This window comes from Chiloscyllium plagiosum, unplaced genomic scaffold, assembly GCF_037043375.1.
Source record: "Chiloscyllium plagiosum isolate Xiang-an unplaced genomic scaffold, Cpla_swu_hap1 HiC_scaffold_9, whole genome shotgun sequence".
Lineage (NCBI taxonomy): Eukaryota > Metazoa > Chordata > Chondrichthyes > Orectolobiformes > Hemiscylliidae > Chiloscyllium > Chiloscyllium plagiosum.
The window spans coordinates 45,067,663-45,083,094 of NW_028270147.1; the positions used below are offsets into that span (position 1 = coordinate 45,067,663).

A 15,432-nucleotide genomic window follows, 5' to 3' on the forward strand; every position below is an offset into this window, starting at 1 on the left:
CACAGCCAAAACATGACCTCCCAACTCCTGTACTCAATACTCTGACCATTAAAGGAAAGCATACTAACCGCCTTTTCCCTGCGACTCTACTTTCAAGGAACCATGAACCTGCGCTCCAAGATCCCTTTGTTCAGCAACACTCCCCAGAACCTTTAAGTGTAGAAGTCCTGTTCTGATTTGCTTTTCCAAAATTCAACACCTCGCATTGATCTAAATTAAACTCCATCTGCCATTCCTCAGCCCATTGGCCCATCTGATTCCGTTGTACTCTGTGGTAACCTTCTTTGTTGTCCATTACACCTCCAATTTTAGTGTTATCTGCAAACTTACCAGCTATACCTATGCTCACACCCAAATCATTTATATAAATAACGAAAAGCAGTGGATCCAGCACCAATCCTTGTGGCACACCACTGGTCACAGGGCTCCAGTCTGAAAAGCTACCCTCCACCACCACCCTCTGTCTTCTACCTTTGAGCCAGTTCTGTATCCAAATGGCTTGTTTTCCCTGTATTCCAGGAGACTGGTTAGCAAGGTTAGATCTCATATGAGGAACCTTGCCAAAAGTCTTACTGAAGTCCATATAGATCATGTCCGCTGATCTGCCCTCATCAATCCTCTTTGTTACTTCTTCAAAAAAGTCAATCAAGTTTGTAAGGATTTAGATGGTTTCCCACACACAAAGTCAGGCTGACTATCCCTATCAGTCCTTGCCTTTCCACATACATGTAAATCCTGTCCCTCAGGAATCCCTCCAACAACTTCCCCACCACCGATGTCAGGCTCACTGGTCTATAGTTCCCTACCTTTTCCTTAAACGTGGCACAAAGTTAGCGAATCTCCAGTCTTCCAGCATCTCATCTGTGACTATTATGATACAAATATCTCAGCAAGGGGCCCAGCAAACATTTCCCTAGCTTCCCACAAAGTTCTAGGGTACATCTGATCAGGTCCTGGGGATTTATCCACTTTTATGCATTTCAAAATATCTAGCATCACCTCCTCTGTAAAATGGACATTTTTTCAAGTTGTCACCATTTATTTTCCCACATTCCATATCCTTCTCTACAATAAATACTGATGCAAAATACTCATTTAGTATCGCACTGTCTCCTGTGGCTCCACACAAAGGCTGCCTTGCTGATCTTTGGAGGGCCCCCATTCTCTCCGTAGTTACTCTTTCGTTCTTCAAATGTATTTATAAAAACCTTTTGGATGCTCCTTAACCCTATTTGCCAAAGCTATCTCATGTCCCCTATTTGCCCTTCTGATTTCCCTTTTAAGTATACTCCTACTGCCTTTATACTCTTCTAAGGATTCACTCAATCTATCTTGTCTACACCTGACATATGCTTCCTTCTTTTTCTTAACCAAAACTTCAATTTTCTAGTCATCCAACATTCCCTACACCTACCAGCCTTACCTTTCACTCTAACAGGAATGTGTGTCTCTGGACTCTTGTTATCTCATTTTTGAAAGCTTCCCATTTTCCAGCCATCCCTTTACCTGCGAACATCTGCCCCAGATCAGCTTTTGAAAGTTCTTGCCTAATGCGATCAAAATTAGCCTTCCTCCAATTTAGAACTTCAGCTTTTAGATCTGGTCTATCCTTTTCCATCACTACTTTAAAACTAATAGAATTATGGCCGCTGGCCTCAAAATGCTCCCCCATTGACATTTCAGTCACCTGCCCTGCCTTATTTCCCAAGAGTAGTTCATGTTTTGCACCTTTTCTAGTAGGTACATCTACATACTGAATCAGAATTTTTTTTTGTACACTTAAATTCCTCTCCATCTAAATCCTGAACACTACAGCAGTCCCCGGTCTATGTTTGGAATGTTAAAATCTTCTACCATAACCACACTATTATTCCTACAGATAACTGAGATCTCCTTAGAAATTTGTTTCTCAATTCCCCTCTGACTATTAGGAGGTCTACAATACAATCCCAAAAAGGTGATCATCCCTTTCTTATTTCTCAGTTCCTCTCAATTAACGTCCCTGGATGTATTCCCGGGAATATTCTCCCTAAGTACAGCCATAACTGTTTGGCTTGCTCTCATTCCTGAACATACCAATCTCAGATTGATCTCTTTCTTCACTATTTCCCAGGGTCCCACCACTACACCCACCTCACTAATTTAAATCTTCCCAAGCAGCTCTAATAAATCTCCCTGCCAGTATATTAGTCTCTTCCAATTCAGGTGCGATCCATCCTTCTTATACAGGTCACTTTTATCCCAGAAGATATTCCAGTGATCCAAAAATGTGAATCTTTCTTCCCTGCACCAGTTCCTCAGCCACACATTCACCTGCTTTATCCTCCTATTCCTTCCCTCAATAGCTTGCAGCACGGAGTAATCCAAATATTACTACCCTCCAGGACCTTTTTAAATTCCTGCCTAACTTTCTATATTCTCCCTACAGAATCTCATCCTTTTCCCTTCCTATGTCATTGGTTCCAATGCATATGATGACCTCCTATTGGTCCCACTCCCCTTTGAGAATATTCTGCACCCTCTCTGAAATATCCTTGATCCTGGCACCAGGGAGGCAACACACCATTCTGATTTTTCGCTGCTGGCCGCGCAAATGTCCGTCTGTGCCTCTAATTAGAGAGCTGCCTATCACAATTGATTGCCTGGAACCTGACATACCCCTCATTATATTATAGCCTGTCTTGATACCAGAAACATGGTTGTTTCTGCTACGTTCCCCTGAGAGTCTATCACCAGCTACATTTTCCAAAAGTAGCATACTTGTTTGAAATGGGGATAGCCACAGAAGATTCCTGCCCTACATGCTTACCCATCCTCTCACACACAAACACTTTATCAAGCTTCCATATATGCAAACACAGCCTCCCTAACACGCACAAACTCACTCTCTCTCACACATGAATGAGCACACACACAATCTATGGGGTGCATTTGTATTTGCAGAATTATATTTGCGGATACATTCTACTTGGCCCAAAAAGTGCACAATTTGCAGGCTGTCAATCCATATAACATTTTATAAATTCCTACTTTAGAAATAGAACCAGTCTGACTCAAGACTGGGATAGAGACAGACTCCAACCTCTCACCTTTAATGCACTGAGCTGAGTTGTCACCTTTTTTAAAGAATAAAGAATGTGACTTAAAAGTCATCCTGGGATTTACATATTAATGAACAGAAAGGTGAAAGACTTAACAATAATCTAGGTTTGTTCAATATATCATTTCAGTTGCATGACGCTGTAATCTTTTGCTATAAGTTCTGTGTCTCATGGTCCTGCTTCACAACTGATGAAGGAACTGCGCTCCAAAAGCTAGTGCTTCCAAATAAATCTATTGGACTATAACCTGGTATTGGAAGAAAGTGAGGACTGCAGATGCTGGAGATCAGAGTGGAGAGTGTGACGCAGGAAAAGCGCAGATCAGACAGCATCCGAGGAGCAGGAGAATCGTCCAGCACCAACACTCTTGACTACAACCTGGTGTTGTGCGATTTTTAACTTTGTCCACCCCAATCCAAGACTGGCTCCTCCACATCATTTTCAACTTATGTATGCAGTTGCATACATAAATTCCCAATTTAAAACACAAACTGCTGAGTGTATACGTCAGCTTCTCTTCTTAATACAGTCCACTATCTATTAATGATAACTACAAATGTCAGGCACAAATTAGTGTCATAGAACGTGACTAACACAGGTGGTTTTCCAACAGCCATTCATTTACATTTTGAATCTAGATTATAAAAAGTCACTTTTTCATTTGAAATTAGATATTAGAAGTTTTTCTTTCTTTGCAGTTCCTCATTACTGTCAGAATCAAAACCTCACTGAGCATCATAGGTACTGAGAAGCCAGTACTTGGAACTGTATAGCTCACACTCAATCACAAAAGAAATTTAGTACCCATTAGAATTTCCAACTGACCAATATTTAAAAGAATGATCACTTACCTTGTTGGAAAATAGAGAGGGTCACAGAAGTAACAAGAAGGAATAGAGCCTTTACAGGGACAAAGTGAGTTGGATCATTGGCAAATATATGCACCAGCTGAAAAACACAAGAATCCAAATAACTTTAGACAACTAGAATAACATTTAAAAATAAAAAAAGGTGAGAAAAACACAAAAACAATCATCAACCCCTAAACAAAAGAACATTGCAGCCACCACTGTGGAGAAGTAATGTTGGAAATATCAGCCGGGAAGCAATTAAACTTACTGCACAAACTGGAGTTAGCACAGAGCGATTGAAATTGAGATTCTTCATTTTCTAGACACGTGGACTATCCTAGCTGTGCATGAGGTGTGGGGTTAGCATAAAACTTTACAATTTTACCAGGCTACATTATATTCCAAAGGGAAAATGAACACACGTAGGCCTGTAACATTTCCAAATTTTGTGAGCATTTCCCATGCAGTACTGAAATAAAAAGCTGGATTTGTATAGCAAAGTGCATCTCCCCATCTCTGAACTCCTCTAGCCCTACATTTTTTTGTAATCCCAGCAACTCTCCAGTTATGCCTCTTGCATGTCCATTTTCCTTAAATCATTCCATTGGCTTCGATAACAGTCATCGGTGTCTATAGATGCTTTGAGATTCTCTTCAGATTCTTCACTTACTTTGATTAGGTTTCTATGGAATACACCAGCACATTATAAAAATGCAAAATTGTTGAGTGAATCCCATCAGAACAGTTACTGTGTACTGACAGCAACTTGAACAGTTTGCATTTGGTTTCATCTAACAAAGTGTCCCTCAGTCCACCTTCAAAGGGTCTACCACTAGCAAGTTCCTCTCCAAACCACCCACCATCCTGATTTGGAAATGTACCTTTGTTCCTTCAATGTTGCTGGGTCAAAATCCTGCAATATCCTCCTCAATGCCATTGTGAATTACCTACAGCAGTCAAGGTGGTGGCTCACCATTACCTTATCAAGGGGCACTAAGGTTGGACAATTAGTAGCAACCACATCCCATGAATCAATAAAGAAAAACTCTAGCGGAGGGGATAAAAATTGGCGACAATAGACTTTGGTATGGTGCTCTCAAGACTAAGTATAATGTGTTTTAACATTTAAGTGTTCAAAGTCTAAGCGCAGTGATATTACACTGTAATGTCCAGGAAATACAACCAAATCATCTCCAGTACTTCTAATGGTCTTCCTAACGGTCACAATCCATCTGTAAATTTTTATGATTGATTAGTTACAACTCCAAAGTCCTTCTCTTGGTCTGTAACCTTTAATCATATTCATGCATGGCTGGAGTTTCAAAACCAATCCGTACCACAGAGGACTTATCCACACTGAAAGGGATGAAACTTGCTTTATTACTTGTATAAATGTAATTTATAGATCCATAGACTTGGCTAGCTAAACGCAAATACGGCTATTAAAGGAGGTAGAGAATAATGTTTGATGATTTGCTTGTTTAGTTTGTGATATTTCGTCGCTTTTCCTACTTGTTTACTAAACAGAAATGACTTTTGGGCAGTTTAGTTAGTGGGATCATCAAGTTCACCAGCAAACAATGATATTTTTGCAAATCACAACTTTTGCTCTTTGGAAACTTTTAAATTGGGTTTGTGAATGGTGATGCAAATTATTTCTAAGGTGCACCATCTCACAAATGCAAAATTTATATCAAGTAGATAAGTTTGTAAACCTAATTATGACTAGACAGCTTCTTGATTAGGCTACTGTTATCAGTAAATCATTTTTCAGGTTTTGCTCCTTCTTTTCCTGCATATGTTGGGTATAGCTTCATGGGCACCAGCAATTGAATGTTTCTCTCTAGTAATCTTTATCCATTGTGAATTTAAATAATAGGAACATCTCAGGTGAGTCTAATGTACTCACTTAAAACTGCATCTATGCAATTTGAAGTAGGTTACTGAATAGTAAGTGAATGCAAAACCTTGACCAACTTTTCCTTTTCCCAGCTCAAATTAGAGTCCATTCTGAAAAATGTCTGCTGCTACACATTTGCAAGTCACATAAATCAGCAAGGATCAGGGATTGAAGCTGTGCCTTGCTGTTGGTTTTAACCCACATATAAACTAAAATAATTAAGTAGCAAGTACTTCATATGATCAGAATGAACTGGACAATCTCTACCCCATTAGAAGTGCACTTCTGTAAATGTTTACATTTCTGTAACTGTTAAATTTTGTTAAAACACCAATTTAAAATGAATATTTTCCTTCCTTCACAATACAAGAGAAAGATCATTCAGTTCATTCAATGGAAGAATTTTATTTGAAACAATAACATGGATTCTACCTGTCGTGTTAATTCCAACGCAGATGCCTGTGGAATAGTACTGTACATCTGACCCAGCATTTCTGAAAGCTGCGGAATCATGGGAGCAAAATCATCCAAAAGCGTCTTCACAGACTTTTCAAAAATTGCACAAACAGCCTGGAATGAAAAAAAATGAAAGAAATCTTAATACCAAAGATCGTAATAAAAAGGTTATCAAGTTATTTTTAATTCACCACAGGAAACTGTAGGTCTCAAATACTCTCAGCCAACAATGATACCAGTTTTTATTAAATGAGACTTTGGCCTAGAGTTTATCAAATGAAGTTTTCCTAACTTTGCCAACCAATCACCATCCCTTCACTTGATCTAAAACGTACTGCCTCACTTTTCTTTGCATTAAACCTTATCTGGTTTCTACTTATCCAAGTTGCTCTTCCACTTAAATGTTGTTTTTAAAACAGTCCTCATCATATTTAACCTTCAGGATTAAGATTCTTATTTTTAAGAAGTCTGTAAATTTTATAAGATGCGCACTCCTAAAGTCTATACTTTTAGATGCTAGATGTATTTTAAATACATCTCTCATTCATTCAGTCCAAAAATAAATTAATTAACTTCTACTCCCAACTGCAGCACACAATAGGGCACTTCCATTTAATCAAGATTAAAATGAAGATCAGAAATGAAGGGCTTTTGCCCGAAACGTCGATTTTCCTGCTCCTCGGATGCTGCCTGACCTGCAATGCTTTTCCAGCACTATTCTAATCTTGACTCTGATCTCCAGCATTTGCAGTATCCACTTCCGCCCACTGACATTTAGTGCCAACAGTATGTGATTGGATTAAAGAAGAGCAACTGTGGATGTTCCATGGATCATTTTCTAATCCTCACTGGATACAGTCAAAAATCACACGATCCCAGGTTATAGTTCAACAGGTCCACCACAGTTCAACACTAGCACCTTCACATTGTCATTAGATACAGACAAGGTACCAGAGGATTGGACGTCTGCATACACTGTACCATTTTTTGGAAAAGATGTGAATGGTAAGACAAATAATATTAGCTCAATTTGTCTGATTTCAGTGATGGGGTAATTATTGGAATCAATTCAGAAAAAGAAAAAAGTGTCACTTGGAAGGCATGGATTAGTCAGGGTTAGTCAACATGTTCTCATTTACAGAAGGTCATGTTTTACTAACAACTGAATTTTTTGAGGAAATAACAGAGAGGATTCATGAGGGTAGTGCAGTGGATATTGTCCATGGATTTTAAGAAGCCAGTTGATAAAGCCCCAAGTGGCAGACCAGTCAGAAAAATTATGGCCCAGTGGATACAGGGGAATATGACGAGTTGGATCCAAAATTGGCTCAGCAACAGGAAACAAATGGTTGACAAATGTTTTTGCAAATGAGAAGTGGTGTCCAATGACACTCCACTTTGGGGCCCTTGCTGTCTGTTTTATATATTAATGATTTGGACTTAGATGTGGCAGGCATGATTGTGAATTGTGCAGCCCAAAATAAAAACTGGCCATATGGTTAGTGATGAAAAGGATGGCTGTCAACTCCAGAAAGAGTTCAGTTGGTTTGAGTCAAGTGGGAGGAAGGAAGTGAAAAATGGAGATCCATCAGGAGAATGTGAGGTAATATATTTGGGAAGGGTAAACAAAGCTGGGAAATACAGAATAAATGGGATGTTATTGAGTTGGGTAGGGAGACAAAGATACCTTGGGAGTTCATGCTCACAGGTCCTTAAACAAGGCAAGACAGGTAAAATAAAGATGGTAAATAAAGTATATGGAACATTTTCCTTTACTGGATGAAGTATAAAATTTTTTAAAAAGGGATGCTAGAACTGCATAAAATATTGGTTAATTGGGGTAGTGTACACAGTTCTGGTCAGACAGGACATAATTGTTCTGGACAGAGTACAAAAGAGATTTACAAAGAATGTGGCTAAGCTTTGAAAACTGCAGCTGAGAAAAGATCATATTGGCTAGGGTGGTTTTCTTAGAACAATAGCAGCCGAGGAGTGTCCTACTGAGATATACAAAATTATGAAGCATCTAAGCGAAGTAGACAGTGAAGACTTAGTCCCCTAATGAAGATGTCAATTAACAGGTAACATCAATTTAAGGTGATTGGTAGAAAGATTAGAGGGATTATGTGGGAAAACTTTGAAACAGGGCACCTGGAATTTGATGCTCAGTGTGGGAGTGGAGGCAAATACCTGCAATTTATTTGAAAAGCTACCTGGATAAAAGTAACAGACCAGGTGCATCATTCTAGTGCATTTGAAAACAACTCACAAAACATTTTTCAAAAAAATCCTGTCCATTATCCCAGCATTAATTAAAGAAGGACCTGCTCACCGCTTCAATAACAGAGTAGAAGGTGGCCCTATAAAGAGAGGCCACAGAATCAGTCTGTCTGCACTGGCTCATCTGCAAAGCTTTTCAAAATGTCAGAGCACACATTCATGTTGACCCAACATTATTCCTTCTGCATATATGTGTGTATATATATACACACACACACACACTTTATAGAATGGATGCCCGCTGGGGAAATCTACTAATGTCTCTCCTCCTCCTCCTTGTAACCCTTTATAGGTAACAATCCAAATTACACTTAAATGCCTTGACTGAAATTACCTCCATCTTTACAGATGAGTTTCATTACAGATACCAACACCTGCTGAATGAATTTTTTTCCCCAAACCACTGTTGCTTCTTTTGCCAATTATCTTAATTTAGTGCCCTCTTCAAGAACCTTCTGTGAATGGGAACAGTTTTTCCCTATCTGTTCTAGCAAAATTTGAATACCCGTGTTAAATTTCTTCTCTAATCCTCCCTTCCCCTAGGAACACAGTCACAACATGTCCAATCTAACCACATTACTAAAATTCCTCTTCTGTGGAATCATTTTCATTAATTTTTATGCACTCTCTCCAATATTCTTCATTTCTTTCCTAAACTGTCACCCAGAACTGCATACAATACTCAAGCTGAGGGCAAGTCAGTATAACTATAACATCATAAGAAATAAGAACAGGAATAGGTCTTTTGGCCCCTTAACAGGATCATGGCTGATCAGACACTCATGTCCACTTTCTGGTGTTTTCCCCTACTGATCAAGAATCTATCCATCTCAGCCTTAAATATACACAAGAACTCTGCCCCTCCAGTGCTGTGGCAAGTTCCAAAGACTTGCAATCCCAAGAGAAGGAATTTCTCCTCATCTCAGTCTTGAATTAATGCCCCTTCATTCTTAGGAGAAAGTGAGGACTGCAGATGCTGGAGATCAAAGTCGAAAAGTGTGGCACTGGAAAAGTTCTGCAGGTTAGACAGCATCCAAGGAGCAGAAAAGCCGACGTTTCGGGCATAAGCCCTTCATCGGGTCCCTTTATTTTTATTCACCAGCTACACTTGTGTAATAGCTATCAGTGTTTTGTGTGTTTCAGCTTTCTGCAGTTTTTGTCCATTTAAATAATACTGTTCTTTTGCTGTCCCTTCCAAAATGAACAAGTTCACATTTCCAATGCAAATTTAACATTACCTTGTTACTTTCATATTAATAAAGCCTAGGATTCTGTAAGCTTAACTGCTTTCTCAACCAGCCCTGCTATTTTCAATGACTTATTCACAGAGTCACTCACTCAGGAATCTCCGCTCCTGCACCCTTTTAGAAATGTATTCTATTTTGTAATGTGTCTGTGTCCTTCCTACCGAAATGAAACCACTTCACACATTCAAAACAGAAACTTTAGGTTGAATCATCATACAAGGGTGGCGGTTGGAAGATCATGTTGGAAAACTTAAAGCATCACAAGCTACTGAGGCAGGAAACTGCAGGGGCTCTGACAAATTTTTAATGCCTTTCTGGCAGAGAGTGGAGGCAGGGGGCTTGCCAGAGGACTGTTGGATGGCAAATGTGCTTCTACTTTTTTAGGAGAGTCAGTAGAAATGAACCAGGAAATTACAGACCTGCGAGTGTCATGACAGTGGTAAGGAAACGATTAGAGAAAATTCTGAAAGAACTAATTAATACCCACTTGAAAAGGCATGGGTTAATTAGGGATCGCCAACATGGCTTTGTCAGAGGGACGTCATGCCTGACAACTTTGTTAGAACTTTCTCAGAAGTTGATTAAGTGTGTAGATGAGAGAAGTTCAGTAGATGTTTACATAGATTTTACAAAGCTTTTTGACATGGGAGACTGATTGAGAAGGTTAAGGCACACAGAATTGAGGGAAACTTGGCAAGATAGATCAGAAATTGGCTTAATAATTGGACACAAAGGGTAATGGTAGAAGGCTGCTTGAGTGACTGGAGGTTGGAGTCCTGCAGTGTACTTCAAGGTTCAGGATTGGGACCCTTATTGTTTTACGTACATAAATGACACAGATGAAAAACATGGGGGGATTGTTAAGCAAATTTGCAGATGACAAAGATTGGGAAAGGGGTTTGTCAGATGGGCAGACCAGCACCAGATGGTATTTAACCATGATAAGGGTGAGGTGATGCACTTTGGAAAAAGAAACAAGATGAGGGAGTATTTAATGAACGGCAGGATACTAAGCAGTTTGGAGGAACAGAGAGATCTCAGGGTAATTATTCACAAATCTCTGAAGTCACGTGAGTAGGATAGTTAAGATAACATATGGGACATTTGTTTTCATCAATCATGGCATTACAGCATAAAAGCAAGGAGGTAATGTTTAAGCTGTACAGATCAGTGATCAGGCTGTAACTAGAGAACTGTGTGCAGCTCTGGTTACTACACTACAGGAAGGATGTGATCGCACCAGAGGGTGTATAGAGTTGGTTCACCAGGATGTTGAGTCCGAATAGAGAAGTTGAGCTAGAAGGTAGGTTTAAGACTGTTTTATTAAGATCAGAGAAGACTAAGGGGGGGGAGACATGATTGAGGTGTGTAAGATTATGAAGGGTATGACAGGATGAAGCAAGAGCAACTGTTCTCCTTGGTTGAGGGGCAAGTCATGAGACGGCATAGTTTTAGGGAAAGGGACAGGAGTTTCAGAGGGGATTTAGGAAAAAACCTTTTCACTTAGCGGGTGGTAGGAATCTGGAAAGGTAGTGGAGGCTTTAAACCTTACAACCTTTAAAAACATTAGGAGAAAAGTGAGGACTGCAGACTCTCCTGCTCCTCAAATGCTGCCTGACCTGCTATGCTTTTGCAGTGCCACACTTTTTCACTCTGAACCTTTAAAAAGCTATTTGGAAGCGTACATCACATATCATGATATTCAAAGAAACGAATTGGGATTTGCACACTTTTAGTGGTAGTTATGTCATACAGACTCAATGTGCCAAAGAGTTTCTTCTGTATTATATGAATCTATTAGATTATTGAAGTAATTCTCAGGGTAAAATTCCATGCTAGAAAATGTTCAATTCCTAGAAATGCTCAGTTTGCTATAAACAAATGTCGATCACCAACTATAAAGATGAACACTCTTTAATTACCACTTTAACCTAACTGTCCACACATCACCTGACATAAGCGGTTCTGAAAATTTTGAAATAGAACCAAGGATTCAAAATGGCAACTGTTATCAGAACAAACTATTTCATCTCCAGATAATGAAGCCTACTGAACAGATAAGAAGCTTTTGCTAAGCTACACCAGGTGGGCTGTCAATCAATATACTCAAGAAGCAGTTCATTTTATAGTCTCTCCAGGGAAAGTTGTAATTCCCTTTTCCTCCAAATTTAAATGCTGAGAGAGTGTTTTAAATCTCTTCAGCAAATGACTATTAAGAGTTCCCAAACCTTATTTCTTCTAACTTCTAATACACAAGAGAATCTCTCTCATTGTGAATATATCCCAATATTTTCTGATCAATGTAAATAAAAATAAAATAAATAAATAAATATTACCCAAAAATAAACTGAACATAAACACAAGCCGAAGCCTTCTGACTGGACAGCTGAATAATCCTTTAACAGCTTGCTACTTCATACCAAGAAAATCACTGGCTTTGAGGACCAACTCTTGCCTTGTCCTATTCCTGACTCAAGTTGCCTCACCACCTCCAGTGGCTGTTGGCCCACATTCTCTCTCCCTTTCCCCAGTTTCAGCAACCAGATTCCCACCCTTATCCCAGCCTCATAGCTGAACTTTTAACCAATAGCACACAGCAAATCCTGAAATTTTCAATCCTTTTCTAAGATTACAAAAATTGGCATCTCTGCTGTATCACCAAAGGTGGTGGTATCAGGAAAAGGTGCTCAGGAGATTGGTGAAAAGGTGGCCCTCATTTCTGTAGCCTCCTCCAAACCTACACAATCTCTTGACTCTGATCTTATTGTGCCATCTTGCACTTCACTCCATTATTACAAGGTGTGCCTCAAGTAGTAAGGCACAGGCTCTATCTGAACTTTTCTGGATCTCTTCTTGCTCTCTCCCTTTCAAGCATTTCTTTAATGCGCACCTCTTTGATCAAGTTTTTGGTTGCCATTTCAACTACCTTATTTGTCTTATTGGCATGGTTTCTTTAAAAAATGTGATTATACCTCAGAAGAGGCTTGGATTTTTTTGGCAACTGTGTTACATAAATATAAGTTGTTGTTGTAGTGACTGACAGTGATCATGAATCAGATACTAACCCACATCGCAACTTTATGAAGCGCATTGAAACTGTAATGTCATGTACGCATGTACTGAAGGTCAGACGTTGCTCACAAAAAGTATGACAATCACTTTCCTGAACACTCGAAAGTGACTGAGCAAAGTAATTGGTTTCCCAATTTCTTTTCCATTAAAAAGCTAAACTATGCATTGAGAAGGAAGACAATTTTAATTCAAAAATGAAATCAACAAGTTATAGAAGTGCCAGATGTATTTTAATAGTCAATCTTACCTCAACAACCTGAGCATCATTCAGCCATTTAGACAACACTTTCTGTATGAGTTGGAAGACCTGTTGGAGGACCACCACAACCTGTCGAGAAATCATCACCTTTAATAGTTGCTTTTGAATGTCAAAGCAACTTTACAAAACAGAAACTTCCCCCATAAATATGTTCCTGGCAACATAAACATCATTCAACTTCTAAAAAAACTAAGTTCAAGCCATGAGAATCCCATGTTAGTACCACTGGTAGTACTTACAGGGTTGGGTCCTTGCAAGGTGGGTTTTTTCTTTGCTTCAGTGCCTTCTGGCTCATCGTCATGGTGACTGATATCCAATGTGGTGAACAAATTGGACAACAGACCCAAAATATGTATTATTGCTAGTTTATTTGATGGATTTGGCTGCAAGGGAAGGTCAAAAACAAAGCTATAATTGCATGAAAACAGAACAGAATTATGAGCAACTTAAATGATCGATACTTACAGCATCAAAACTTAAGTATGTTCATAATGGCCATAACAATTCATAATAATTAACATGAGAATAATTATCACGGTAGGTACATAAATAAATAAATCTAATACAAATAAAAATGACAGTGATTAATTTGAAATAATTACTTTTACTGAAACAAATTTGTTTACATAAAACAAAATTAGCAATACTTTATTACACAAGTTACACAAGAAAAGTTTTAAAAAATTCAAGAAGCTGTTTAAAATTACATAGTGCAACAATGATACAAGTTACTGAAAAAAGAGTCAAACTAATTATAAAAAAGATTTAAAAAAATATACCTACTTATTGGCCAACAAAACTAGATACAGGAAAACATAAATGTAAATTGAGGAAAATCACAAAGAAAGTCCATGATCCTGAAAAGGCAGAAGATAAGAGAACGGACAAAGAAGTGAAGTAAAAATGATGATTTTTGTTTTTAAGGATAGACATAAGTAAAGAACCTTTCCCCAGCAGCATCTCAATTTTGAAAGAGTAGCTTACTTTTTGAAAGTAATGTAAAAAATTTGGGTGCAGTAGACCAAGTTAAAAAATTACTTCCGTTGATGTGCATATTCACAACCAAAGACAAGGTTGTGCAGCCAGCCATTTTAGGTCAACAATTCCTCCTACTATAAAACAGTTTATGAAGAATGTGGTATGAAATCTAGATAGCAGGCAAGTAGAATGGAAACCAGCCATTTTTGTCAGTTAATTTAGCCACAAGAGTACCAGTCATCATTTTATTTTCTGTTAATTAATGAGGCTTTTGTTACTGAAGTCTCATTTTCTAACCTCGCTATGCCAGGCGCCATATAACAGAATTATCTCCAGCTACACACTAAATCCTAATACATTTGCACCTGATTTTATTTCAAACTAAAATGAGACTATAATAGAACATTAGAACTGGGAGGCAGCAAACCAAGATTCATTTAATGCATTTTTTCCCCCAACATTACACACTTATTGACACCAAAACAGTAGTTCACTTACTTGTTCCTGAGAGGCAAAATACACCTACATATATAAACCTCAATTTACACTCAAGCCCATACGTTCACTCTCATAATTCACTCAGTTATAAACACTCATTATTTTACCACTTAAAAATTAGCTTATAAATTGTCCATTTGCACAGGCAGTCACTTGGAGAGCATTTTCAGTTCCACATTGTTCAAAAATATCTAAATTATCTATAAAATTACAAACACCAAGTTAAATCTTAAACTGCCAATGACTTAGAAATTGAATGAATGCCATTTCATTTGAACAACATGCTTACAATTTGATCAGATGCTTTCAACCTGTCAATAGTAACATTTGTAACCAAGCATGATTGCAACACTTGCAGTACACCTCATACTAAAGTTGTTCGATACAGATAACAACCCATCATGAAAATTGCTAGTATTGCTCTCAATCAGATTTACTAGATGAGGTGTTAAGAATGTACCTGCCTGGATTGCTGAGAATGTTTATACAATATTTACCTTAACACAATTTAGTACGTAAAATCTTAAAAATCCCTTGTCCCTTAAAAATTGAACCTGGTGTATTATCATTAGACTACTGATCCAAAAACTCAGCTAATGTTCTGGGGACCTGGTTCAAATCCTGCCACAGTAGATGGTTGAATCTGAATTCAATTTAAAAAAATCTCATTAACAATCTACTGATGACCATGAAACTGCTGTCAATTGCTGGGAGAAATCTATTTGGCTCTTTTAGGGAAGGATGCCGGCCTTCATGTAACTCTGGACCCAAAGCAACATAGTTGACTCTC

The 15,432-nt window shown here is 38.4% G+C and overlaps 1 protein-coding gene across 3 annotated transcripts in view; it reads right to left on the bottom strand.

Annotated features, from left to right (window-relative positions):
* LOC122554720 (importin-13) overlaps positions 1–15,432 on the bottom strand; it is a 232,020-nt gene that overhangs the window by 44,415 nt on the left and 172,173 nt on the right. For all 3 annotated transcript variants that reach the window (XM_087990587.1, XM_087990586.1, XM_087990588.1), the window contains 4 exons: positions 13,406–13,549; positions 13,155–13,235; positions 6,285–6,422; positions 3,953–4,049 (listed from right to left, as the gene is read on the bottom strand). In XM_087990587.1, coding sequence (XP_087846713.1) covers positions 3,953–4,049; positions 6,285–6,422; positions 13,155–13,235; positions 13,406–13,549 — 460 coding nt within the window. The remainder of the gene's footprint in view (positions 1–3,952; positions 4,050–6,284; positions 6,423–13,154; positions 13,236–13,405; positions 13,550–15,432) is intronic.